This window comes from Equus caballus, chromosome 7 (assembly GCF_041296265.1).
Source record: "Equus caballus isolate H_3958 breed thoroughbred chromosome 7, TB-T2T, whole genome shotgun sequence".
Lineage (NCBI taxonomy): Eukaryota > Metazoa > Chordata > Mammalia > Perissodactyla > Equidae > Equus > Equus caballus.
The window spans coordinates 61,867,263-61,892,827 of record NC_091690.1 but is presented as its reverse complement, the minus strand read 5'-3'; the positions used below and the strand labels follow the sequence as shown (position 1 = coordinate 61,892,827).

The following is a 25,565-nucleotide window of genomic DNA, read 5'->3' as shown; positions in this document are numbered from 1 at the left end:
AGTTCTCTAGTTGGTAAATTCTTTGAAAACAACAATTCAGAGGGAAAGTGATGTAGTTTCAAGAAAAGATTAAGGTTATTTTTTTCTAGTTGGGAACATAGTCCATTAATTAACTTGAATCCGCTTTAAAGACATCACTATAAAACTAAGGTTATACTTCACCGATTTGGCCATGATAGCACCAGAATTGGTATAACTTATGCTCCAATATGCTTATTGCAGTGTTCCAGGCATTGTAACAAGAAGCACCTCTATTCTCATTTAAAATGACATTGAAGGGTGTTATATAGTTTATTGAATTATAAAAAGATCTGCTGTTTGGACTTACTTAAAAAAAGAAAGAAAAATAGCACAAAACTATCTCCTAGTCATAACCTAGTTAGCCATATAAGGAATATGTTTTTAGAGTATTAATGTAGAGGAGATTATTTAATAGGTGGTGATAGATGATTTTCAGAATCTTTGTAGAGTTCTTATATACTGTTATTAAAATTAATAACAGGTTATTGCTAACATGACTGTAAGCTATAAGAAAAATGGAAAGAAATTTATAAAAATTTAGTACTATGGTATTACAGAATTGTATATAGTGTATGCATTAATTTTAGAATATGTGACAAGTGAAGAGGGCCATTGTACATCAGTTAATATTTGATGAGTTATGTCCATGAGAAAATCATTAGTAGGCAAATTAGAGATTTTCTTATATGTAATTAATATGTAAATGCTCTAAAACTACCCAGAGACTTTAAGATCTTAATCAAAAGATGATAAACCACAATCTTAGGAAGTACTTATACTTCACTTTGAGGTATTCAACTTTATTCACTTTGAAGAGTTGGCGCAATTATATGGATGAGCTATAAGTCAAAAACATTGAAATAGAACCTTATTATTATTACTGCAATATTTAATATACTCTGGAAGTTATGTAATGCATTAGGCTTTATAATGGCTTCCTTAAGTTTAAAGGAGCTATTTTAAAGTGATAGTTTCTGTAGTATCTTTAAGATACATTTATGACTAAAATATGTTTAAAAACTGAAGAGAGTATGTTTCTGTATTTGAGATAAAATTGACTGTATTTTTGTTTTTGTTAGGTTACCTTATATGAATGTCACTCACAAGGAGAAATCCGGTTGTTACAGTCTTATGTGGATGCTGATGTATCCTTTCCTGGGTTTTTAATATCTTCGGCTAAAGAAATTGATTTTCAATAAGTACACTGAAAATTTTCTAAATTAATTACTTCCCTAAAGTTATATTGTCCTTTCTTAACTTTAACAGTGCTCTTCCTTCATATCACCCAAGAGATGCCTGGTATCTAGTTTATCTACTTTTCTTGATCCTTAGAAATCCATTGCAGGGTGGATATGAGGGGAGGGTGCAGGTGGCTGGAGATGAGCATTGAAAATCCAGTAATAGAAAATGTTAGAGAGTAGCTAAAACCTCACTTCTTTGACCTTGCTTAGAATTTTAACATGTCAGGGGTTATGTTGATGAACTTGGGTTGATCAGAAGCTGTGACTGGCAGTCATACCAAGTATTTGATCAACAAAGCCTATAGGGAAAAAATAAACATGTGAAGTTGTTTAGGAAATAAAATACTGCAAAACAAGAGTTCATTAAAAAAAGAAAGATTTAAAGAGCTAAAGGGTTAGACAGTAGTCAAACCTTGGTGATAAGATGTTTCTTCCAGATCCATTTGAAAAACTTAGCAAACAAAAAAGGACAAAGACATTCAGTCTTCCCTAGATGAAATAGAAAGAAGTGATCTGTCACCATATTGGGAAGTTCTCACAGAGGAAAGGGTGGAAAACTTAATAGTTACTCATCTTCATCTAGAGGTGCGTAGTCAGAATTATTGGGTTAGAGCAAAAGTCAGCAAGTTATAGTGTGTGGGGCTGGCCGCCTCTCTTTGTATAAAGCTTTATTGGGACGCAGATATGCTTGTTCATTTACATCTTGTCTGTGGCTGCTTGTAAACAGCTAAATGGTAATCAAAATTGAGTGGAAGGACTGATTGTTTGATCGTTTGGTATAGATTTTAGGCCTAAAGTATCCATTGTTTAAATCTGGTAGTATTAAGACAAATGAGAACTTCTTTGTCAAAAACTTTAGCAGTCCTTTGGAGGTTTCTATGTATTGTATTGTGATTGTTGAGGTGTTTACTTTTCAGAAACATTATATTTCTTAACACGTTTCTCAGGCTGATGAAAACTTTTACACTTGTGCATGGACCTATGATAGCAATACAAGCCATCCTCTCCTAGCTGTGGCTGGATCTAGAGGCATAATTAGAATAATTAATCCCATAACAATGCAGTGCATAAAGGTGGGTTTTCTGGTTAAACTCTAGATCTTTCTTTTGAATTCACCCCTGTGAAAACTTGTCAAGTTGAATTTAAAACTAATTGAATTAATGTCTCTATAATTTCTGATTTGATTTGTACTTGCTTATTGCTTCCTTTAGACAGGTCTTCTGAGACCTTTGTCACATTTGGGTGATGCAAATTAAGGAATAAGTTGGAATATTTTGTTATTTGCAACATTCTCTTTTTAAATCATTTCTCTCCTTCTGTCCTGCCTTATTCTGAGAGGCTCTAAATGAACAATGACAGAAGAGTGAGTCCATTTACCTAGACACCCTTACTCTTGGAGTCAAGGGCACCTCTTAAAGAACTGAAAGGTGAAGCTTTGGAGGTTGATACTAAAAGAAATTTTGCAAATCATTGTAAATCAGAAGTTTTTAACCTTGGGGACACATTAGAATCACCTGAAGATCTTTTGAATCCCTGCGTGTCTCAGCTAATCCAATCAAGTCAGAATATCTGCAGATGGGACTTGAGTATCTTTTTTTCTTCAAGTTTGTTGAGTGATTTTAATACACAGCCAAAGTTGAGAAACACTGCTTTAAGTGAAACTGTTTTTCCATTCTCTTGAGATTAATGAAGAAGAATTTATTGATTTTTATATGAAAGTTGAAATGTTTTAAATTTATTGTAGCACTATGTTGGCCATGGAAATGCTATCAATGAGCTGAAATTCCACCCAAGAGATCCAAATCTTCTCTTGTCAGTAAGTAAAGGTAAGAGAAGCAAATGTTTCTTAGTCCTATTTATTTGAGAATGATTTTTTTTAAGGGACAAACTGTTCTAAGGAAAAAAAGCCAAATTTAAAAAGAGTTTGTAACAGTAAGTTTTAGTAGAAAAATCTCAGGCTGTGTTAGCATCCTGAAACCAAGAATTGGGGAAACGGACCATGAAATAGACAGTTAACATCAGACATAAATAAAATAATTGGTACTGAGGATTAGGTGTGTTACCATTCTTATTTACCATATTGCATTATGATAGTTCTAGAACTTTATCTCAATTCAATTATTATATTAAGCTTCATTAATTTTAAGTGGCAGATCACCAAAGTTAGGACATTTTTAAGAGTTTTTAAGATAGTTTTGCAAACAGTCCTATCACTCTGTGCAGTCATGTAATAAGAAATAATGCATTTGAAAAATCCACGTTACTTATATATGTGTATATATATATATGTAAAGCTTTGTTTTATAAAGGATTTCCTATAGAATTCCTTAAAATGCTGAGTTCTCCAGCATAAGCTCTTTGAAATATTTCCCATAGTTATAAAAGAAAGCATTGCCTTACTTTGTATGCCTGTATTGGCTTTGTAAGTTTATTCTGGCTTCAGAGAGGCCTCTTAATTGTTCTTAATTATTTCTGAGCTCTCTGAAATGAGTTGCGTTGTTCTTGTTTCTACAGTCTGTTCTTGATTGCCTTTCCTCTTCTCATCTGTACCTTATTATCTATCAAGCTTATTCTTAAAGGCTTGTAAAACTTACAACCTCTCCCCACAATCTGCTCATATTAAAAGATGTCCTCAAATTAAAACTCAAATGAAAATGCTTCGGTATGATTTTTGTTTAACTACCGAGGATTAAGTTTGGAAATGGACACCTAAGAAGAACTGGTAACTTTTTCTCTTCTCTTGATTACAGTAGCCAGGCTCAGGTATTCATTCCTTTATGAGCGTTTAGGCCACAATGCCTCACTTATTCTTAATATCACAGCTTTTTAACCCTGCTCTTCCCCCATTGTGTCAGTAAGAGCATTTTTTTAAGTCAGTTTTTCAAAATAAATAGGAATTTTGCTGCATACTTTACCATCAAGAAAATGAAAAGACAACCTATAGAATGGAGAAAACATTTGCAAATCATGTATCTAATAAGGGACTTCTGTCAAGAGCTCTTACAATTCAGCAATAAAAATAGAGCCCAACTAAAAAGTGGGTGGAGGTTTTGAATAGACATCTTTCCAAAGAACATAGACAAATGTCCAATGAGCACATGAAAAGACGCTCAGTATCATTAATCATTATGGAAATACAAATCAAAAGGATAATGAGCTACCACTTCGCACCTATTAGGATGGCTATAATAAAAAAGACAGACAATAGCATGTTTACTAGGATGTGGAAAAATTGGAACCCCCTCATACATTGCTGTGGAAATGTAAAATATGGCCACATTGGGAAAACAGTCTGGCAGTTCCTCAAAAAGTTAAAACAGAATTACCCCTCCTAGGTATATATATAATCAAGAGAAAAGAAAACAAATGTGCACGTGAAAGCCTGTACACAGTTGGATTCAAGAAGTCATTTTTATCACAATGTTAATTTCCACTGCTAACACATGTATTACTGCCTCTTAGTGTTACCTATGTAATATGTTAAATTCTTGTACAGTTTGAACATTGTTATATTTCCTGCTGTACATGGCATTTTTTGTGTTTATTAATATCGCTATACACTCTTTATTTTGCTAATGTTTAATGGAAAGTGAGATTGCTCAAATTACATTTATATGTAAAAAGGTCTTTAATACTATGAAATTATGTCACGATGTATATAGCTTTTAATCCTATTTTGGATTAAAATTACTGCAGAAATCTTATAAATCTGCTCAGTCCCCTTCAATATATAAATGTGGATATGGGGGAAGAAAAACTAGCATCTTGTTCTGTGGCATAATGTAAAACTTATTTATGTCAAAAACCTAAGTATTTTCTTATGTCAAAAGCATCTCTCTATCAAGTTAGGATATTATTTAAAGGAAATTATTTGGGATAAATAAGCTAAAAATATTTAAGACCACATAAATATTTCTTTCTGATCATGAAAGTTTGAGCTCATACCTAGTTAAATCTACGTGACAAATATTTTTAGTTCTATAAAATATGGATTCCATTCGTAGTCTTTGCTGTACATAAGCCTGAAGTTTTGTAATTTTTACTTCTTTAAAGAGGTTTTGAAGATCCACAGTAAATTTTATGAACAGTAAAAGTTGATCTTAATTTTTTTTATGTCAATACCAGATCATGCTTTACGATTATGGAATATTCAGACGGACACTCTAGTGGCAATATTTGGAGGCGTAGAAGGTCACAGAGACGAAGTTCTAAGTGCTGTAAGTTGAAGCTGCAGGGCAGTGGCCTTCAGATGCACATAGCTGTGAACAATCCCCATGGAACTCCTTCCTCATAAGAAAGCATGTGTTGTTTCATATAGCCTACCAGGCAGTCATTTCATTTACTTGTGACGTACAAGGTTTTTATCTTACAGGTGAAGGAATAGAGCAAGTAAGGCTCTTTGTGTTATATCTCTACTACTGCACTTTTTTATCCCAGCACCTAGATTCTCAAGAAAGAATACTGTGAACTTTTTCTTTTCCTTTATTATCTAAAATCACCAGGTTAACTTTTGTTGTTTCTCAGTTAGTAAAGGAAAAGGTTAAGCTGGTTAGCCATTAAGAAACGTTTTCATCTTTTATTTGAAGTTTAGATATAAGGTATCCGTTGTTAGGAAGTGTTTTACTGTGCTCACACTGTTTTAGATAACTCTTCCCTTTGAAGGTATAGTGTTGTCTTTATATTTATGGATTATAATCTACTGATCTATTAAAGTGGTATCCAAGGGTTTTTAGTCAGGTGTCAGATTTTTACATTATTTTAGCTTTACTATGTTCCATTTATAGCTTACATAGGTAGTAGTTTTACAGCTCTTGAGTTCTTTTTCATTAAACTATTTAAAGGGGCACCATATTTTGAAGCATGAAGCATTTTAGTTGTAGGTATTAAATATTGCTATAGCTTTTGTGAGAATCATACCTACCTATGATACCCTGTCGACTTGGATTTTCCAGAAGTTGCAGTGGCATTCTCCATCTGGCTTTATGTGTGAAAGAGCTAAAACTACCATCCTTTATTAAGAACTCAGAATTACAGCTACTGACTCTAAGGGTATCTTGTTGCTGTTGACAGTGAGGTAATTAGGAAAAGCAGCAGCAACCAGGCTTGGGAATTCAGTAAACACCAAACCTAAAGCTCTTAGGCTCTAGTAAAACAGTGTTCACAGTTAATTCAAAAGTTGAATTAACATACGGTATCTAGGTGAGTAAGGAAAATATTCTCCTTAAATAGAACTCTATACTCTTATTTCTTAAAATGAGAGTGGGAGACAGTCTATTCTCTGTAATTCAGGAGTTAACTGCTAGAAGGATTGATGTGTGTGATTTTCATTAACACATGTACCAGGTGCTAAATTAAATAGCGTTTCCGCACCTCCTTCTTATTTGTGGAATAGGGTGGTTGCTATAGATGATCTGTTAGACACCTATTAAAATTAGTACACAGCAGGGGCCAACCTGATGGCATAATGGTTAAGTTCGTGCACTCTGCTTCAGCCACCTGGGCTTCACAGTTTGAGATCCCAGGTGTAGACCTAGCACCGTTTGTCAAAGCATGCTGTGGCAGCATCCCACATAAATATAGGGATGTTGGCACAGATGTTAGCTCATGGCCAGTCTTCCTCTCACACACACAAAAAATTAGTAAACAGCATAAATGAAAAAGTTTGTGTATTTCCTTTTTTAGACTTTTTTTCTTTATTCTTTTTTAAAGTAAACTCTAAAACCAGTGTACCTGAAGTGTTTTGACTTAGATGTACAGATAAAGTAAAATTTCAGTTGTTTAAAGACTCATTGTAGTTTCACATACAGATGTCAATCTCATTGCTTGATCAGGGTTGCATAAAGAAAAGCAATATAACTATTCAGGATTTTGTGATATATAATAATTGTTTTACCTCAGCATTCAATTTACCTTCAAAATCGAGCAAAGGAAATATTTAAAGAAAATTGAATAAATAAAACTAAATTCAAACAATTTACGTACTTTCTTCCATATTGTATAAGCTCGTATACTGCGATGGTGACAGATTAGTTAAAACTAAATCTTGAAAGCAGTAGAAACTCTGTAATTTCTGGCCTACATAGATGAAACCCAAAATGTTAATGTTGTGTTTTGAAACACAGTTTTCACAGTACTGTACATAAGTTGAAAATTGGATAGTATAATTTGGGGAAATAATTTATATATATAATTTAAACTTTTCTGTTTTATGTACAGGATTATGATCTTTTGGGTGAAAAAATAATGTCCTGTGGTATGGATCACTCTCTTAAACTTTGGAGGATCAATTCAAAGAGAATGATGAATGCAATTAAGGAATCTTATGATTATAACCCAAATAAGACTAACAGGTAACAATTGTGGTATTTAAAACAATTTATTATCTCATGCTGTTGAATGGATGAGTTTTACTTTTTCCAGAATTGTTATGTAAGTTCCCAACATTGAGTTTAGAAGCTCCTCTTTCAGTAACTTTAAGGTATAATTTACATGCCATAAAATTCACCGATTGTTAAGTGGAAGCCTTTTATTTTTGATCTAACATAGGCATACCTCAGAGATATTTCGGGTTTCATCCCAGACCATCGCAATAAAGTGAATATCGCATAGTGAATCTCACAAATTTTTTGGTTGCCCGGGGCATATAAAAGTTATGTTTACACTATACTGTTAAGTGTAAGTGTCTAAGTGTATAGTAACATTATATCTAAAAAAACAATGTACATACCTTAATTAAAAAATTCTTCATTGCTAAAAAATACTAACCGCCATCTGAGCCTTCAGTGACTTCAGCGAGTTGTAATCTTTTTGCTGGTGGAGGGTCTTGTAAAAAACACAGTAGCTGCCAAGCACAGTAAAATCAGTTATGCCCATATGTTTTTGGCTCATTTTTCAAAATCACCTTTAACTTGTGTTTTCATCTTAATTTAGTAGCACATTTCACTTATTTTTATTTAGCTGTGCATATGCTTGGCCTTTTAAGTTGTAAAAATTTTGAGCCACATAAATTTACTGTGTACTAACGAACCTTCAGAATAGCATCATTAGCTTTATTTGTCAACATTGTAAATTATAATTCAAGACAATAAATCATAACTTTTTAAATGGGGTTCTTAGCTTTAATTCTTGATAATATAATGCTTTCCTTAATGATGCTCTCACTTCACTAAATGGAGAAAATTCAAAAGCAGGAGTCTTGTTCCATGGACTAGGAATCAGAACTTTGCAATTTTCTTAATATATTTTTGAAATGCCTTAATTCTTAATTGAGTGTTTTTTCAGAATCTTATCACGCTGTTAACACTTTAAGTATAACTATTGTATGTCTGTGTATGTTAACTTTGTTTACACTTTTTAGCAAGGAGCTAGAGTTTATTTTCTGGTTGTCAAACCAGATTATTAATAGATTGTTAGTTAAATTTGTAACCATCAGTAAATATTTCAATGCATTGACATTCATCAGACCTCAGAGGCCTTTTATGAATTAGTACAACTTTCAGATTTCTTTTTTAAAACACCAGGGGCTGGTAAAATAGTAAGATTATGTTTTTAGACTTTCTAGAGCTCTGGAATAAATAGATACTGTATTTCACAGCTTAAAGAAAATAACAATTATGCTGGTCTTCTCTTTGAGAGAGGTTTAGCCATAGATTATAATATGTATTTGACTAAAAAGCAATTAACATAATTACAGCAGAGTTAAGAATTTATATCAAATCATTAATAGCATTTTAATGTTTTAATAAAGAAAAGATCCCAGAATTTGAATTGAAAGGAATATTTGAAATGATTCAGCCCAACATCCTTTTTGAGGGAAAGGTAAAGAAGAGGACATGTGAGTTGCCCAAGACACAGCTAATTCATGGTATATCATACTTCTACAGTTATTTCAATATAAAAACTGAATCACTTCCTAGATTAGAAATGTTAGACGTTAGGTATACTTTACAGAATTGGCAGCAACTTTTCTAGTTTATGGTTTTCTCACAAACATCTTTAAGGAAGAAATGGCATCTCATTTTACTTTCCTAAATACAGGAAAAGTCCTAACTAATAAATGTCAAATTACTGCCAGATAGCATTTTCAGAAATTATTGCTCAAGGCAAGATTCTCATCTGACCTTATCTTTAGCAGCCTTTGGAGTGATATGTCCTAGAATTTTCTTAGATAACTGTCTTTTGAAATAATCAAGATGTGTTGACTTTGATAAATCATTAGGGCTTAATTTTAAAGGATTACGTAGGTAGCTTAGTATTTTCTATGAGAAGCTTTCAGTATTGTAATCAGATGTCTGTTTGTTCTTGGTTAGGATAGCCAGAATTGGCGTGATTAGTTTTGGCCTGTATATAGTAAGGCAGGAAGCTGTAATTTTTATAAATGAAATTTCATAGGATAAAAGTTAAATTGAGGGGCTGGCCCCATGGCCAAGAGGTTAAGTTTGCATGCTCCGCTTCAGCAGCCCAGGGTTTTGCTGGTTCATATTCTGGTTGCAGACCGAGCACCGCTCATCAAGCCATGCTGAGGAGGTGTCCCATATAGCAGAACCAGCAGGACCTACAACTAGAATATACAACTATGTACTGGGGAGTCTTTAGGGAGAAGAAGGAAAAGAAACGATCGGCAACAGATGTTAGCTCAGGTGCCAATCTTTAAAAAAAAATAAAATAAAATTGAATTGAGAGCTGATAATGGAATAAAATATAGAAATAAAAGTGGAATGAGACTTTAGCTCTCAATAAACAGATAAGGTATTCAGTTTTCTAGGAACACAAAAGAATTAGTAGTCATGTATTTTATTTTTCAGAGTTTTTTTAATAAATCCGAAAATGAAAATTAGTGTGATTCTACTATACTTTTTTCTCTTAACTTTTGACATTTCCATTTCAGGCCATTTATTTCTCAGAAAATTCACTTTCCTGACTTTTCTACCAGAGACATACATAGGAATTATGTCGATTGTGTGCGATGGTTAGGTGATTTGATACTTTCCAAGGTATAGTAACTGCTGTTAAGCTGTACTTCCATTGTTTGTGTGAGTTGGAACTTTGCAGGGAGCACAGTTTTTTTTGCAGTTTGGTAAATTGGATGGCAGATGTGAAATTGCTTTTTTTCCCCCTAAGTCTCATGGTATTTTGATAGATTTGGAAACTTGTTTTAGGCATAAAACATCCCGATGAATCATTATAATTTGTGCTCCAATAAGATGAAAACTGTTAATTTGTAAGATGATATTGTTCTCTGATATCCAATGTTATTGTAAAATAACCAGTTTCTAAAGCCAGTAGTGTTTTTTTCTATGTTTGTGTCCATTTCAATAAACTTTTATGTACAAAACAGATGGCTGGAGTTGGCATATGGGCTGTAGTTTGCCAACCCCTGTTCTAGCATGTCGATATATATATAATTTATATATTTTTGCTGATAACTTAGAAAAGTTGGTGATGTCATCTTAACATTCAGGATTGTCACATTTGGAGAAATTGCTATCCAGTTTCTTTTCTTGATGTGGATTTCTGGGCATTTCACATTTCACATTTTCTTAGACAGAGCCTGATTTATTTTTATTCTTGGCTTTACGGGTATAGTTTTGCCTTTTTTTTTTTAACTTTTGATCTTGAAATTAGATTCAAAGGAAGTTTCAAAGATAGTGCCGAGAGGTCCCATATTGCCGTTCACCCAATTTCCCCGTATGGTTACATCTTATATAACTATAATACAATATCAAATCCAGGAAATTGACATTGTACAATGTGTGTGTATAGTTCTATGTCATTTTATCACATGTGAATTTTGTCATTTCAAGAATGTTACAGTATGGGACCTTTTAAGATTGGTTTTTTCCACTCAGTATAATGCCATCCAAGTTGTTGTGTGTATCAGTAGTTCTCCCTTTTTATTGCTGAGTAGTATTTCATGGTGTGGATGTACCACAGTTTATTTAACTATTCGTCTATTGTAGGACATTTTGGTCCTTTCCAGTTTTAGGCTATTACAAATAATGCTGCTAACGAACAGTGTACAGGTTTTTGTGTGGACTTAAGTTTTCATTTCTCTGGGATAAATGCCTAGAAGGGCAATTGCTGGGTCATGGTTAAGTTCGTTTAGTTTTTTAAGAACCTGCCAAACTATTTTCCAGAGTGGCCGTGCCATTTTACATTCCCACCAGCAATGTATGAAAGATCCAGTGTCTCCGAATCTTCGCCGGCATTTGGTATTGTCACTATTTTTTATTTTAGCTGTTCTGATAGGTGTGTAGTGATATCTCATCGTGGTCTTAATTTGCATTTCCCTGACGGCTAGTGATGTTGAACATCTTTTTCATGTGCTTATTTACCATCCATATATCCTTTTCGATGATGTCTCTTCATATCTTTTGCTCATTTTCTAATTGGATTGGTTTTTGTTTTTTGTTTTTTGTTTTTTTTTTCTGTTGAGTTTTGAGAGTTCTTAATATACTCTGAATATGAATCCTATGTCAGATATGTAGTTTGCAGATATTTTCTTCCAGTCTGTAGCTTGTCTTTTCATCCTCTTAACAGGGTCTTTTGCAGAGCAAATGGTTTTAATTTTGATGTTCAATTTATTGATTTTTTTAAAAATACTATTTTATGGATCATGCTTTTGATGTTGTGATTAAAAGCTCTTCACTAAGGCCTAAATCCTAATGATTTTTTCGTGTGTTTTCTTCTAAAAGTTTTATAGTGTTATGTTTTATATTAAATATATGATCCATATTACGTTAATTTTTGTATGAGGCTTAGATGGAAGCTCATTTTTTACCTATAGATAGCCAGTTGTTCTAGCACCATTTGTTGAAGACTGTCCTTTCTTTTTTGAATTGCTTTTGCACCTTTGTCAAAAATCGTTTGGCCGTACTTGTTTGAGGCTATTTCTGGTTTTTCTATCTGTTCCCTCCACCAGTACTACAAACATAGTCTTGATTACTGTAGCTCTGTAATAAATCTTGGAATTGGTAGAGCACTTTCTTCCACTTTATTATTCTTTTTCAAAATTATTTTAGCTATTCTAGTTCCTTTGCCTTTCCATATATATTTTAGAATAATCTTGTCAGCATTTATAAAAAATCTTCCTGGGATGTTTTGTGGGGAGGGAGGATTTTGATTGGAATTGTGTTAAACCTATATATCAATTTGGTAGGGAATTAATGTCTTATTCTGCTTAGTCCTCGAATCCAAGAATGTATGTCTCTCCATTTACTTAGATCTTCTTTGATTTTTATCATCATTTTGTAGTTTTTAGCATACGAGTCTCGTGCGTGCTTTCTTAGATCTCTATCTTTCTCTTTTTTTGAGTGATTATAAATGGTATTTCTAATTTCCATTTCTATGTGTTCATTGCTGGTATGTAGAAATACAGTTGATTTTTGCATATTAATCTTGAATCCTGGGACATAGCTAACTGCGTATTAGTTCTAGGAAGTTTTTTTGGGTAATTACTTGAGATTTTCTAAGTAGACCATCAGCAGCAGCAAATAAGGAGTTTTATATGTTTCCTTCTGATTTGGATGCTTTTTGTTTCCTTTTCTTGCCTTATTGCACTGGCAAACTTCCCATCCTATGTTGAATGGCAGTGTTAAAGAGCAGACATCCTTGTTTCTGAAGTTAAGGGGGAAAGAACTCAGTCTTTCACAATTATGTATATTAGCTGTATGTTTTTGGTACATGTTCTCTATCAAGTTGAGAACTCTCCCTTTTTCCTGATTTTTTGGGAGTTTTGTTTATTTATTTTTAAAGATTTTATTTTTCTCCCCAAAGCCCCTCAGTACATAGTTGTGTATTTTTAGTTGTGGTTCCTTCTAGTTGTGGCATGTGGGATGCCACCTCAGCATGGCTTGATGAGCGGTGCCATGTCCATGCTCAAGATCCGAACTGGTGAAAGCCTGAGCCACCGAAGCAGAGCACGTGTGAACTCAACCACTCGGCCACAGGGCCGGCCCCCTTTTGCAAGTTTTATAATGAATGTGTGTTGAATTTTGTTGGATGCTTTTTCTGTGTCATTTGATATGATTATGTGGTTATTCTTAGCTTTCGCCTCTTAATGTAGTGGATTGCATTGATTGGTTTTTGAATATTGATCCAGCCTTGTATCCCTGGAATAAATTTACTTGGTCATGCTGTATAATTCGTTTTATTTGTTGCTGAATTCTATATGCTAATATCTTGTTAAAGATTTTTGTGTCTGTATTCATGAGGCATGATAGTTGTCTGAAGTTTTCTTTTTTCTACCTTTTTTGTCTATTTGGGTATTGATAATATTGGCTTCATAAAATGAATTTATAAGTCTTCCATCCTACATCCTGGAAGAGATTATATGGAATTGGTGTTAATTCTTCTTTGAATGGTTAGTAGAATTCTTCAGTTAAATTGTCTGGGCCTAGATATTTTTGAGGGGGAATTTTAAAATTACAAATTCAGTTTCCTTAATAGTTAAAGGGCTTTTCAAATTAAATATTTCATATTGGGTGAATTGTGGTAGTTTGTGCTGGTTGAAGAATTGGTCCATTACATGTAATGTGAAATTTACATAAATTTTAAGTATTCCCTTATTGTTCTTTGATATCTGCAAGGTCTCTAGTAATAATCCCTGTTTCATTCTTGAAATCGGTAATTTGTCTTCTCCTTTGTCCATTTTGCTAGGTGTTTGTTAATTTTTTGTTCTCTCTTATCTTCTTTCTTTCCTTTTGTTTGCTATGAGTCTATTTTGCTCTTCTTTTACCTGTTTCTTAAGGTGGCAGCTTATTATTGAGTTGACACTTTGCTAATGTGAACATTTGCTGCTGTAACTTTACCTGTCAGCACTGCTTTAGCTTCATATCATAAATTTTGATATGAAATGTTTAGTTTCTCGGTGTTGGGAGATTTTCTTATCTTTCTCTTACTGATTTCTGATTGATTCCATTGTGGTCAGAATGTCCTATTTATAAATTTGATTATTTTAAATTTTTGTGATTTGTTTTATGACCCCATTTTGAGTATGTTCCATGGGAATTTGAAAAGAATGTGTATTCTGCTGTTGGGTGGAGTGTTTTGTAAATGTCACTTAGAGCCTGGTGATTGATGGTATGGCTGAATTCTTCTATGTCTTTGTTGATTTTCTATCTACTTGTTTTATCAATTACTGAGAGACAGGTATTGAAGTCTCCAGCTGTAATTGTGGATTTTTACCTTTCCCCTTTCAGTTCTATGACATTTTGCAGTGCTGTTGGTTGGTGCATACACACTTAGTATTGCTACGTCTTGGTGGCTTGACCCTTTCACCATTATGTAATGTCCATCTCTATCTATGGCAGTTTTCTTTGCTTTGATATCTTCTTTATCTTATAGTAATACAGCCATTCCTGCTTTCTTTTGATTAATGTTTGTGTGGTATATCTTTTCCCAACCTTTTAGTTTTAATCTACGTATATTGTTATATCTGAAGTGAGTTTCTTGTAGATGGCATATGGTTGGGTCATATTTTTTTTAATCCACTCTGCCAAAGTGTCTTTTAGTTGATGTATTCAGACCATTTATATTCGATCCTTAACCTACCAATTATTATGTTAAATCTGCCATTTAATTTTTTTTCATTCTTTTATTTCTTTGGGTATTTTCCCCCCAACTTCCTATAGGTGATGTGAACATATTTTAGAATTCTATTTTGGTTTATCTATAGTATTTTTGAGTATATTTCTTGGTGCAGCTTTTTTGGTGTTTGCTCTAGATGTTACAATATTTGTCATGTGCATGTGATATATATATCAGTCTACTATACATCAACATTTTACCACTTCAGCTGAAGTGTAGAAACCCTACTTCCCTTTATGTCACTTTGCCTCCATTTATAATATAATTTTCTTAAATATTCCCTTTACAGTTGAGAACTACATCAAATAATATTACAATTTTTGCTTCAACCATCAAACATAATTTAAAAAATCAAGGGGAAAAGAATAATATTGTATTTACTCATTTTGCTTTTTCTATTTTTCTTTTTTCCTTCCCAATGTTCCAGGATTCCTTCTTATATCGTTTCCTTTCTGTTCATAAAACTTACTATAGCCATTCTTTTAGGGTAAGTCTGCTGGTGAACAGATTTTCTTAGTTTTTCTTAATCTGAGAATGTCCTCATTTCACCTTCATTCCTGAGAGGTATATTCACTGACTGTAGGATTTCATGTTGACAGTTCTTTTCTTTAAACATTTGAAAGGTGTTGTGCCCTTTCTTCCCAGTCTCCATTGTTTCTGATGAGAAATCTGCCATCATTGGAATTATTTTTCTCCTATAGGTAAGAAGTTCTGTCTGTCTTAACTACTTAAGGACTTTTTGTCTTTAGTTTTCTGAAGTTTGACTATGAAGTATCTTGATATGGATTTCTTTGAATTTGTCTTTTTAGGATTCACTCAGCTTTTTGAATTTGTAGTAGGTTTATGTCTTTTGGGGACATGATTTGTCCCAAATTTGGGAACTTTTCAGTCATTACCAAAATTCTTTTTCAGCCTCTTTCTGTTCCTCGCCTCCTTTTGGAACTCTAATGATACGAACGTTAGATCTTTTGTCTGGTCGCTGAGACTGTCATTTTTTTTAGTCTGTTTTCTCTTGTTCAAATTCGGTAATTTCTGTTGTTCTAACTTTAGATTTACTCTTTCATCTCTCCTCTTCTCTCCTTCAGTTGTTTTTTATTTTGGTTATAGTTTTTTTCAGTTCTAAAATTTCCATTTGATTTTTATCTTTTATTTATTTGCTGAGACTTTTTTACTGTTTAAAGTCTGTTTGTAATTGCCCATTGAGGCATTTTTATGATGGCTGCTTTAAAATCCTTGTCAGATAGTTCCCACCTCTGTTGACATTCTATTGATTTTTTTCTCATTAGAGTTGAGATTTTTATATTTCTTGGTATGACGAGTGATTTTTAACTGAGATCTGGATTTGGGGGTATTATGGGACTCTGGATTTTACTTAGATCTCCTACAGCAGGCTTCCTCTGATAAATTTTCAGCTGGGGAAGGGGAGCATTGCCTCATGATTGGCAGGTGGCACGCGAAGTCCAGGTTCCTCACTTGGTTGACTTGGTGATGGTATCTCATTACTGCTGGGGTGGGAGAACAGGCTTTCCACTGGGCCTCAGGTGATACCACCCTAGCTGGGGGAGGCTGGGATGCCTGAATAATGCTCCCTAGGTGGTCTCCACTGGCACTGCAGGTAATGGGTGGTTGTGAACATTCTGACTCTCCCCTGGACCTCTTCTGAGAGGAGGGAGGGCCCTAACCAGAGAGGAGGAGTCACCTCATTACCATGAGAAGGTAGGGGGCAGTCAGGGGTATACACTTGAGGTGCTTAGTTACCACCTGAGAAGGATTCCCCACTGGGCCTTTGCTGATTCGTGTGGGGCCAGGTCCACAGTTGTTTCAGTGATATTTGGCTGGACTAGAGTGTTTGAAAATTTTCTCCCTTGCTAGGTTGCCACTTTCCTGGTCCTTTGGCTAGAGAGAACAGGCTTTTGTTAAAGCTTTTTTTGTCTTGACCAATTAGCATTGCTGAATTGCTGCCTCCGTAGAGTTCAGTCTGGGATACGTAAATGAGGCAAAAGAAAACCAGGGAACTCAACGTCCTTCGTGCCCAGGGTTCCTAATCAATCTGCCTTCTCTGTTCTTCTCAGAGACTTATGTTTGCTTTATATTTGATATTCAGACTTTTAAGCTGTACTTAGTGGGACAAATGGCAGAAAGTACATCTACTCCATTGTTTTGGAAGCAGAAGTAAAAAACAGTAGATCTAAAATTTTAGCTCTTGGAACTTAATCAGATGATAGAAAAGGGTTTCTGCATTTTAGGTGAGAAGCTGAACTGAATGAATTATTGGTGGTCTCAAATCTGACTCTGCATCAGAATCATTGGGAGAACATTGTAAAAGTAGATTACTAGGCTTCAACCCCCAGAAATTCTAAATCTGGCACAAGGACCTGGGAATTTGTAATTTTAAAAATCTCTCTAGATGATTTTCAACTGCCTCCATCCATTAGCATGGGCTAATTCTTTTTACTTCCCTATGCTTTAGTTCTCCATGAGGGAGCTCTGTTAATTAAGGTTCCGTTACTGGTGTAGACAGTAAGAAGCACTTGAAGACTTATTTTACAGTTCTTCTGCTTCAGCCTCCCCTCTCAGAGATTCTCATTCAGTAGGGTTGGGGCCACGCTGAGTATTTTGAGAAAACTCTGCAGGCTCTTGACCCAGTTATGCACTTAGTTAAGAGTCATCAGACTAGGTGAGCTCTAAAGTACTTTACAGTAAAGAAATTATAATCTAGAAAAGACAGAGAAGTAAAAAGTGTTGTCCCCTCCCTAATCTTAGTGTGGCCCTGCTGTTAAACTGTTTAAATGCCAGTGAACCCCACAGGGCTGCCACATGTGATCCTGTAGGCCGTGTCCTATAAAACTCCAGGAGGTGCTCTTCACCTCCATCAGGGTTTGTCAATCCTGGCCCTGTTGAAGTTGGGTCAGATAATTCTTTTTTGTGGGAGGGGCTGTCCTGTGCATTGTAAGGTGTTCAGGAGCGTCTCCAGCCTCTATTGACTAGAGGCCAGAGACATTGCTAAATGTCCCGTAATGGGCAAACCACTGATTTACACAGTAGTATGAATAGTGCCCATTGTTGTGCAATTTTTCTTCCATCATATTCCTTACCACTTGCTGCTTAAGTAGAATATGTGCAAAGGTTCGATGTTACGGGATAGGGAAGGTGTAACTCAGCCTATTTCAGTCCCGTCCCCATATCAATGTCTTGATGTTAAACCACTGCTTTTATTGCCTTCTATATAATCTGATCTCTGAGGCCCTTTCTGTGAACTCAGTAGCTTTCCTGTGACATCTACTGAGCACCTACCATATAGTGCAGACATGGGGATGGAGCAATAATAGTTAACCAGATAAAGGGAACCACATGGAGTTAGAAGTGGAGTGGGCAGTGGGATGGGAAAAGATGAAACTAGTGAAGTAAGCAGGGGCCATACTGAAGAACCATGTATTCTAATGCGATGTTTGTAATTTACCTTTGTTATAAAACACTTCAAGACTCTGGATGCTAAAGTGTCTAGAGCTGAGTTTGCTTTGGATTGGAAGAGAAATTGTGACTTCCAAAATGAATATTCCAGACAGTGTAATGCTTTCATACTGTCAAAATCTGTTGATAATCAGACTTCTTGTCCTCAAGTGTGAACATTGACTGTAAATATAAATGAATGTGTATCACTGTACTTAGTAGATGGATAACTATGTTCTAAGAGCTGCCAATTCTAAAATGATAGTAGAGAAAAAGCTTTGTTTTTAATATTTAAAATTCAGTTCTACAAGTAACAATTTCCTTTTTTCTCATTTCTCCATCTCTCTTTTTTAAAGTCTTGTGAAAATGCCATCGTGTGCTGGAAACCTGGCAAAATGGAAGATGATATAGATAAAATTAAACCCAGTGAGTCTAATGTGACTATTCTTGGGCGATTTGATTACAGCCAATGTGACATTTGGTACATGAGGTTTTCTATGGATTTCTGGCAAAAGGTAGCAACATATTTTTATATTTTGATACTATTTGACTTAAAACTATGGCGATTTTAGTTTTCTCTGTTGTGCGTCTGTGTTTTGTTTCCTTTAAGAACCTACCTTGGTGTTTTGTATTCATTGCTTTGGCCTTTGACGTTATTTATTCTGCCCTTATGGCTCTGCGTGCCATCTGCAGTGCTTATTATAAATGAAATTGATAGGTTTCAGTGGTGGCAGTTAGGTGTTTACTTTCCATAACATCTATTACTAAGATTTAATGTTTTGGTGATTAGAGTATTGATCTTTTTATGTAGCTTTTTCTTATGTAAAGCCCTTCATAAATTTGCAAATGCCTTCTTAATTTACACTACACCTCTGTAAGCGTTAGTGTTGCTCTTATCTACATTCACTGATCAGAAATGTAAGATGCAAAGAAATAATCAAGAGCATAGCCGGAGGCAGGAGTTGAGTTTTTCCGAAATAAGAAAGATGCTTAGGATTGCTTGAAATCTTTATAGCTTATTTTAATAATTTGATGTTTTTAAAAATGTTTATACAGATGCTTGCATTGGGCAATCAGGTTGGCAAACTTTATGTTTGGGATTTAGAAGTAGAAGATCCTCATAAAGCCAAGTAAGTATTTAGAAATTCCTGTTTATAATTTCTGCCTTGTTCTCCAAAATGTTATGCCAATATAGAGGAAGTAATGATACTTGCAATGCCATCCTTAAATCATTTGTAACATTTACACATCTCAGTATTTCTTTTTTATTCTAATAATGACTGTTTTTCATGAGTACTTTGCTGACAAACTATTTCTCTTTTTATGTAAGCTATATGGTGCCTCTTGAATTTAAAATATACCCCAATTTTGTGAAATTGGAAATTGAGCTCTTAGTGAAGTATATTCTGGTTTTGAATGCTTTCCTAAATGACTTAGAACATCTATTCATTTTCTAAATCATTGTTTTAAGTTAGATATTGACAACATTATGTATGTGTCGTATTTAACCTGCTGTCCTGTTTTCTCCCTAGATGTACAACATTGACTCATCATAAATGTGGTGCTGCTATCCGACAAACAAGTTTTAGCAGGGATAGCAGCATTCTTATAGCTGTGTGTGATGATGCCAGTATTTGGCGCTGGGACCGACTTCGATAAAATACTTTTCCTAATCAAAATTAGAGTGTGTTTTCTCTGTACAATAGAATTAATGTATCTTGCTAGTAAGGGCACATAGAGCATTTAGAGTTGTCTTTCAGCGTTCAATCAGGCTGAGCTGAATGTAGTGATGTTTACATTGTTTACACTCTTTGTACTGTCTCCTGCTCAGACTCTACTGCTTTTAATAAAAATTTATTTTTGTAAAGCTGTGTGTTATTTTAGTTTATTTTCATTGTGTTGAAAAGAAATGTTGAAAGTAATACAATTATGCCTTATATTTTTGTAATGATCATTTTTTGTAGGACACTTAACTGGGGAGAGCTATGTAATGTAGTGATTAAGTGTAAGCTCTAAGACTAAATTGAATTTAAATCGTGGCTCTGCCACTAACTGACCTTGGTTAAGTAACTTAACATCTCTGTGCCTCAGTTTCCTTGTGTGTATAACAGGGATAATACCACCTACCTCCTAGGGTTATTGTGAGGATCAAATGATTTAATACATGTGAAGCAGTTAGAACAGTACTTGACATATGCTAAGGCCTTATCTTTATTGGAAATTGTATTTCCTATGGTTTTTATTTCTTAGTGATTTCTTCTGTAATAGTTTTATAAGTTATGCTAAAAATTCTGTAGAGTTGTAATAATGTTTTAATAACCTATCTTTACAGTTAAAAGCTATTATTGCCATTTGATTTCCAGCCAGCCATTAGTAATCTTAGTGGAAATGTTATCATTAGAGCAAGAGAGGACAGGATATAGAGGCTTAAATGCAGTGGGTTGAAAAATGAAAGATATAGTGAACATATCCGAACTGTTGGTTATTGTCCCCTTTTCTAAAAGGATATTGGTTGAAGAGAGATAAGTAGATTCAGTATATCATAGGGTTAAGAGTAGTTGTTGTTTCGTCCCAAAGGTAGGGTGCTTTGCTTATATTTATGGACAGGAGACAGTAACAAGAATGAAATTAAGATATAAAAGACCAGAAAAATCCCAAAAGAGTTTGGACCAGGATGACATGTGTAAGGGTTAACCTGAAGCAGAGGGAATGAAGAAACCCTGGTGATCATAATGATAAAGTAGGAGGTAAAATGAGGGGAACCAGGGTAAAATACAAAGGCTGAATTTTTTCAAGTTTTTAGATTCATGAACCTTTTTCTATAAATCTTTTTATACATTTCCATGAATATACCATTATTTAATACTTTTTTGGACATGTTAATTGCTTCTGATTTTTTGCTGTTATAAATAATATTTTGAGTAACAGCCCAGCACACAAGTCTTTGTGTACCTCTCTGATTATTTCCTTAGGTTCATTTGTCAGAATTTATGACTGAATGAAAAGGTGTTTTTATTAAGTTTGTACCAAATTCACTTTTTCTAACAGTATATGTTAGTGCCCATTTCAGTTTTGTTTTTAGCTCCTGTGTACATCTCTGCAGAGCAGAGGTCAGCAAACTTTTTCTGTAAACAGCCAGATAGTAAATATTTTAGGCTTTGTGAGTCATATAGTCTCTGTCACATCCATTCAACTTTGCTGCTATACTGTGAGTGCAGCCATAGACAATATGTAAACGAGTGGCCCTGGCTGTGTTTTAATAAAACTGTAAAAACAAGCAGTGGGCTATATTTGACCCACAAGTCCATAGTTTGTTAACCCTTGGTATGGATACTAGCTATTAAAATGAAGAACCTTAAGGAGGCCCCTAAAGTTGCTGAGAATTTAGTCAACCAAATAGCTCACAATCAAAGATCATCAGATAGACAATGAAACGAGCTGCTTTGACAGTTGAAGCAATGCGTAATATACTTAGACCACCAAAGACTTCAAATATTAGAATTACCCATAGAGAAGATACAAGAGCCACATTTAGAATTGCAGCTCTCCTCGTACTCACCTCATTCCTTGCTTTTTCTCCATTTCAGTTATTACTTAATATACTGCAGAATTTGTTTGGTTTGTTGTATTTCTCCTTCCACTGGGATATAGGCTTCATGAGGGTGGATTTTTTTTTATTTATTTTGTTTTTTTGAGGAAGATTAGCCCTGAGCTAACATCTGCTGCCAGTCCTCCTCTTTTTGCTGAGGAAGACTGGCCCTGAGCCAAGATCCATGCCCATCTTCCTCTACTTTATATGTGGGATGCTGCCTCAGCATGGCTTGCCAAGCGGTGCCGTGTCAACTTGGGATCCGAACCGGTGAACCCCAGGCCACCGAAGCAGAACGTTCGCACTTAAGCACTGCGCCACTGGGCTGGCCCCAAGGGTGGATATTTTTTTTTCTGTCTTATTTCACTAGTATAGCCCCAGCACCTAGAACGTCTTGCACCTGTAGCTGCTCAGTAAGTATTTGTTGAATGAATGAAACAGTTAAATAAAACATGGAATCATAAAAATGAGCAAGCAGTAAGAGACTACCAAGACTGACCAGGAGGATTTGCAAGAGAGATTTAGAAGTTTTAGAAATGAAAAATATGATTGTTGAAATAAACTCGGTGGATGTGTTAATAGATTAGACATAGTTGACTAGAGATTAGTGAACTGGAAGAGATCTAAGAAATTGCTTAGAATATGGCATAGAGAATCAAGAAAATGGAGAAGATGAGGAGCTAACTAAAGAGGATAAAATGAAAAGGTCTAATAATACATTTGATTGGAGGTCCAGAAAAATGAATGAGCAGAAGGCAGTATTTGGAAAAGTATTTTACTGGCTGCCGTGATATTTAAGAGTGCCACATGGGCATGTATGATGGAGCTAGGAGAGAGATGGTTCTGGAATCTTCCTTACCGTCGTGTCTCCTCCCACTTCTACTGCAGTCATAGCCACTAAAGTGCCAGTCTGCTTCAGTCTCTACCAACCCCAGAACTTCACCCCGATTGGTATTTGTGTCCTGAGAAAAAGCCTCCATGGTTTATTTCAAGCTGGACAAGGAGCCAACTGATGCTATATCCATACAGTATCCTTTTGTGAGGCAAGATGCTCACCACGACAGCAGGTTCTTCCAAGGTCTTTTACGCTGCAGTTTGAAGGACAGTAAGTTGTGGAAGTCCCTGAGTGTGTTTATTTCTTGAACAATGGGAACCAAGGATTGGCATCCCTACACTATGGGTCTGCCCATGGCCTGATGCTTGATCTAAACTCCGTCTTCCAGTCACTCACCGTGAGCATTCCAGTGCTGTGATGATCCGTGAGTTGATTTAATTTCACATCCTGGAGCCCATCTTCTTCCTGGATTACTACACTTAGGTTAGTGAGGGCACTTTTGAAAGTGCACACTTAGCTCACCCAGAGCTCCAACCCGAATGTGGACAGCAAAGCCTGTTCCGCAGAGGTGGTAAGCACCATGCCACTGCCCGTGCATGCCAAGATCATGTTCATTGCCCCAAGGGAGCCAAAGTCATGATACATGCCAAAGCTTGGGTAAGGGACACTGAGGATTCCTGTCTGAGTTTCAGAACAAAGTCTTCTGAGGCCCCCCTGTGCTTCATGGAATCCACACCTGGCTCTTTGTGAAAGAAATGTAGAATAATTCAAGAGGAACAGGATGCTTTTGGTCCTGTTTCTAGTCTGTAGACAGGGTCAGCTATATAATTGGCAGGGCCCACTGCAAAACGAAAATGCAAGACTTGTTTAAAAAGCAGGGAAAAGGTGCTGTTAGAAGTACTAAAATATAAAGCTTTTTCCTTTTTCTATGATTTCTTTCTCAACTTGTCACGGCAATTTTTTGTTTGCTTTTTAATGCCATTTTAAGTAAAGTTAAAGTTTTATGAATTTTGCCGTTCTTCCTCATATTGTATTATGACAGATTTCAATGCAAACAGAAAAGCATTAACTCTTGTGGAATCATTGAATTTACATAATTTGTTTTGTGGCTCGGACATTCATGGGTATTTTGTTTTTACCAGTACAGAGGAAACACTGGATGGAGGTAACAACTTTTTATTTCGCTTCTTGATAGCACTCATTCTACCAACATTCTCTGCATTAGACTTACTGATGTGTAAGGACAAACTAAAAGGAAAACAAACTATTGGTTGCCCTATCTTTCCCTTTTCTTCTATGTCATCATCTTCAGTGTAAGTGGTTGGCTAATGCAAGAAAGTAACGTAAGTAAGAATAGGGTTCCCTGGTGGTTTGTGTTTTCAAAAATGCCATGTTTTCTTTGTTCAAACTGAAAGATGGCCTCTTGGGGCTGTCAGCACCCCTGCCAAATTAGTTGTAGATTAATACGCTTACCTTACACTCGTTTTGAGCCTTACTGAATTCCACACATTATGAGTCCAATGGAATTTTGTGCTCATGGGGAATCGTGAATGCTGTGTGTGAATAGAGTGGCAAAGAACAGCAGATACACATATTGCGTGTCTATCGTACACATGCTGCATTGTTCCGTCGGACTTGACCTAGAAAATGCAAGTTCAAGGATAAAATTACTAAGAATTTCAATATGGGAACAGCAGAGCATTAAACCAAGCATGGAGTTTTTGTGAGCTCAGTGCCCTGTACTGCATAGGTCACACATCCATGAAGCAGCTTGGACACCTGCTTGGGGCTGACCTGAGGTCCTGTGCCTCCCTTTTCCCAGCAGTTCCATCTGGCACTGACATCTCTGTTGGGTTCTCATTTCTTTTCTAAACTATTTAGTCTTATTATCAGTCTCGTTCTGGCTCTGTCTTGATTTCTTCAGTCAGTTTAAGTAAAATGAATAGAACAATTCTCCATCTTTTCCTCTTCTCCCACCGATATCTCCCCCCAAGAAAGAAAAATAATTCAGTATTTGTTTCAACAATAGGAAATAGAGGAGAAGCTGGGAGCCATATTGTGAGCTGTGTGGAAGAGACTGAGTTTAAAGAAACCCACGGGGCAGAGTAGATGGTTGCTGTTGCTGAGATGACAAGTATGATGAAGTCTCGGGGCATTTAGAAGGAAAAAGAATGGACTAAGAAAAGACTGGGATGTGGCTTTAGCTATATCATTCTACTACAGAATATTAGAAAAGGGCTGGATAGAAATTAAATGATTTTAAAATTTTTAAGCAAATGCCTGAGATGGGTCAAGTTCTAAAGAACTGATGGTCGCCTTGTCCAGAAGTGCTTAAAGAATTAAGATGCTCATTTGAGGCAGAGGGGACAGTCATTCTGCTTAATTACATCTTCAGGCTTGGATGAGGTATCAACTAGAACAATAATTTTTCAACTTTTTTTTTTAACTCAACTGACACTAAGAAATAGACTATAATATCCCCATCACACTCGCATACGTAAGTAAAACAAAAAGTTCCATGAAACTACACTTGCCATGTATGATTTATTCTGAAATGTCCCATTTCTTTTTTTTTTTGTAATGCAGTTGTCACTCATTAAATAGATTTCACAACCCAATAATGAATCTCAACCTGCAGTTTGAAACACACTGACCTAGGGGAAATGAGTCTAGAAGGCTTTTCCCAAAGAGATTGGGAGCAGGACCCATGTTGTCAGAAATATAAGCATAAAGTAAAAATGCTACATGGTCTCTAACCACAAGCACAGCTCTAACATTGTAAAGTGTGTAACTTCCCCTACTTTCATTTATCACCTATGGGTTTCCCCTATTGTGATTTGTA

General features: G+C 35.3%; 1 protein-coding gene across 4 annotated transcripts in view; it reads left to right on the top strand.

Moving 5' to 3' along the window:
- EED (embryonic ectoderm development) overlaps window positions 1-20,166 on the top strand; it is a 30,095-nt gene extending 9,929 nt beyond the window's left edge. For 2 of the 4 annotated variants that reach the window (XM_023645610.2, XM_070274224.1), the window contains 10 exons: window positions 1,101-1,166; window positions 2,210-2,335; window positions 3,007-3,088; window positions 5,388-5,479; window positions 7,479-7,612; window positions 10,150-10,255; window positions 11,399-11,473; window positions 18,656-18,814; window positions 19,356-19,429; window positions 19,832-20,166. In XM_023645610.2, coding sequence (XP_023501378.1) covers window positions 1,101-1,166; window positions 2,210-2,335; window positions 3,007-3,088; window positions 5,388-5,479; window positions 7,479-7,612; window positions 10,150-10,255; window positions 11,399-11,473; window positions 18,656-18,814; window positions 19,356-19,429; window positions 19,832-19,958 — 1,041 coding nt within the window. In that variant the 3' untranslated portion in view covers window positions 19,959-20,166. The remainder of the gene's footprint in view (window positions 1-1,100; window positions 1,167-2,209; window positions 2,336-3,006; window positions 3,089-5,387; window positions 5,480-7,478; window positions 7,613-10,149; window positions 10,256-11,398; window positions 11,474-18,655; window positions 18,815-19,355; window positions 19,430-19,831) is intronic. The other 2 variants (XM_023645611.2, XM_070274225.1) reach the window with 1 other exon arrangement.
- The last annotated feature ends 5,399 nt before the right edge of the window (window positions 20,167-25,565 follow it).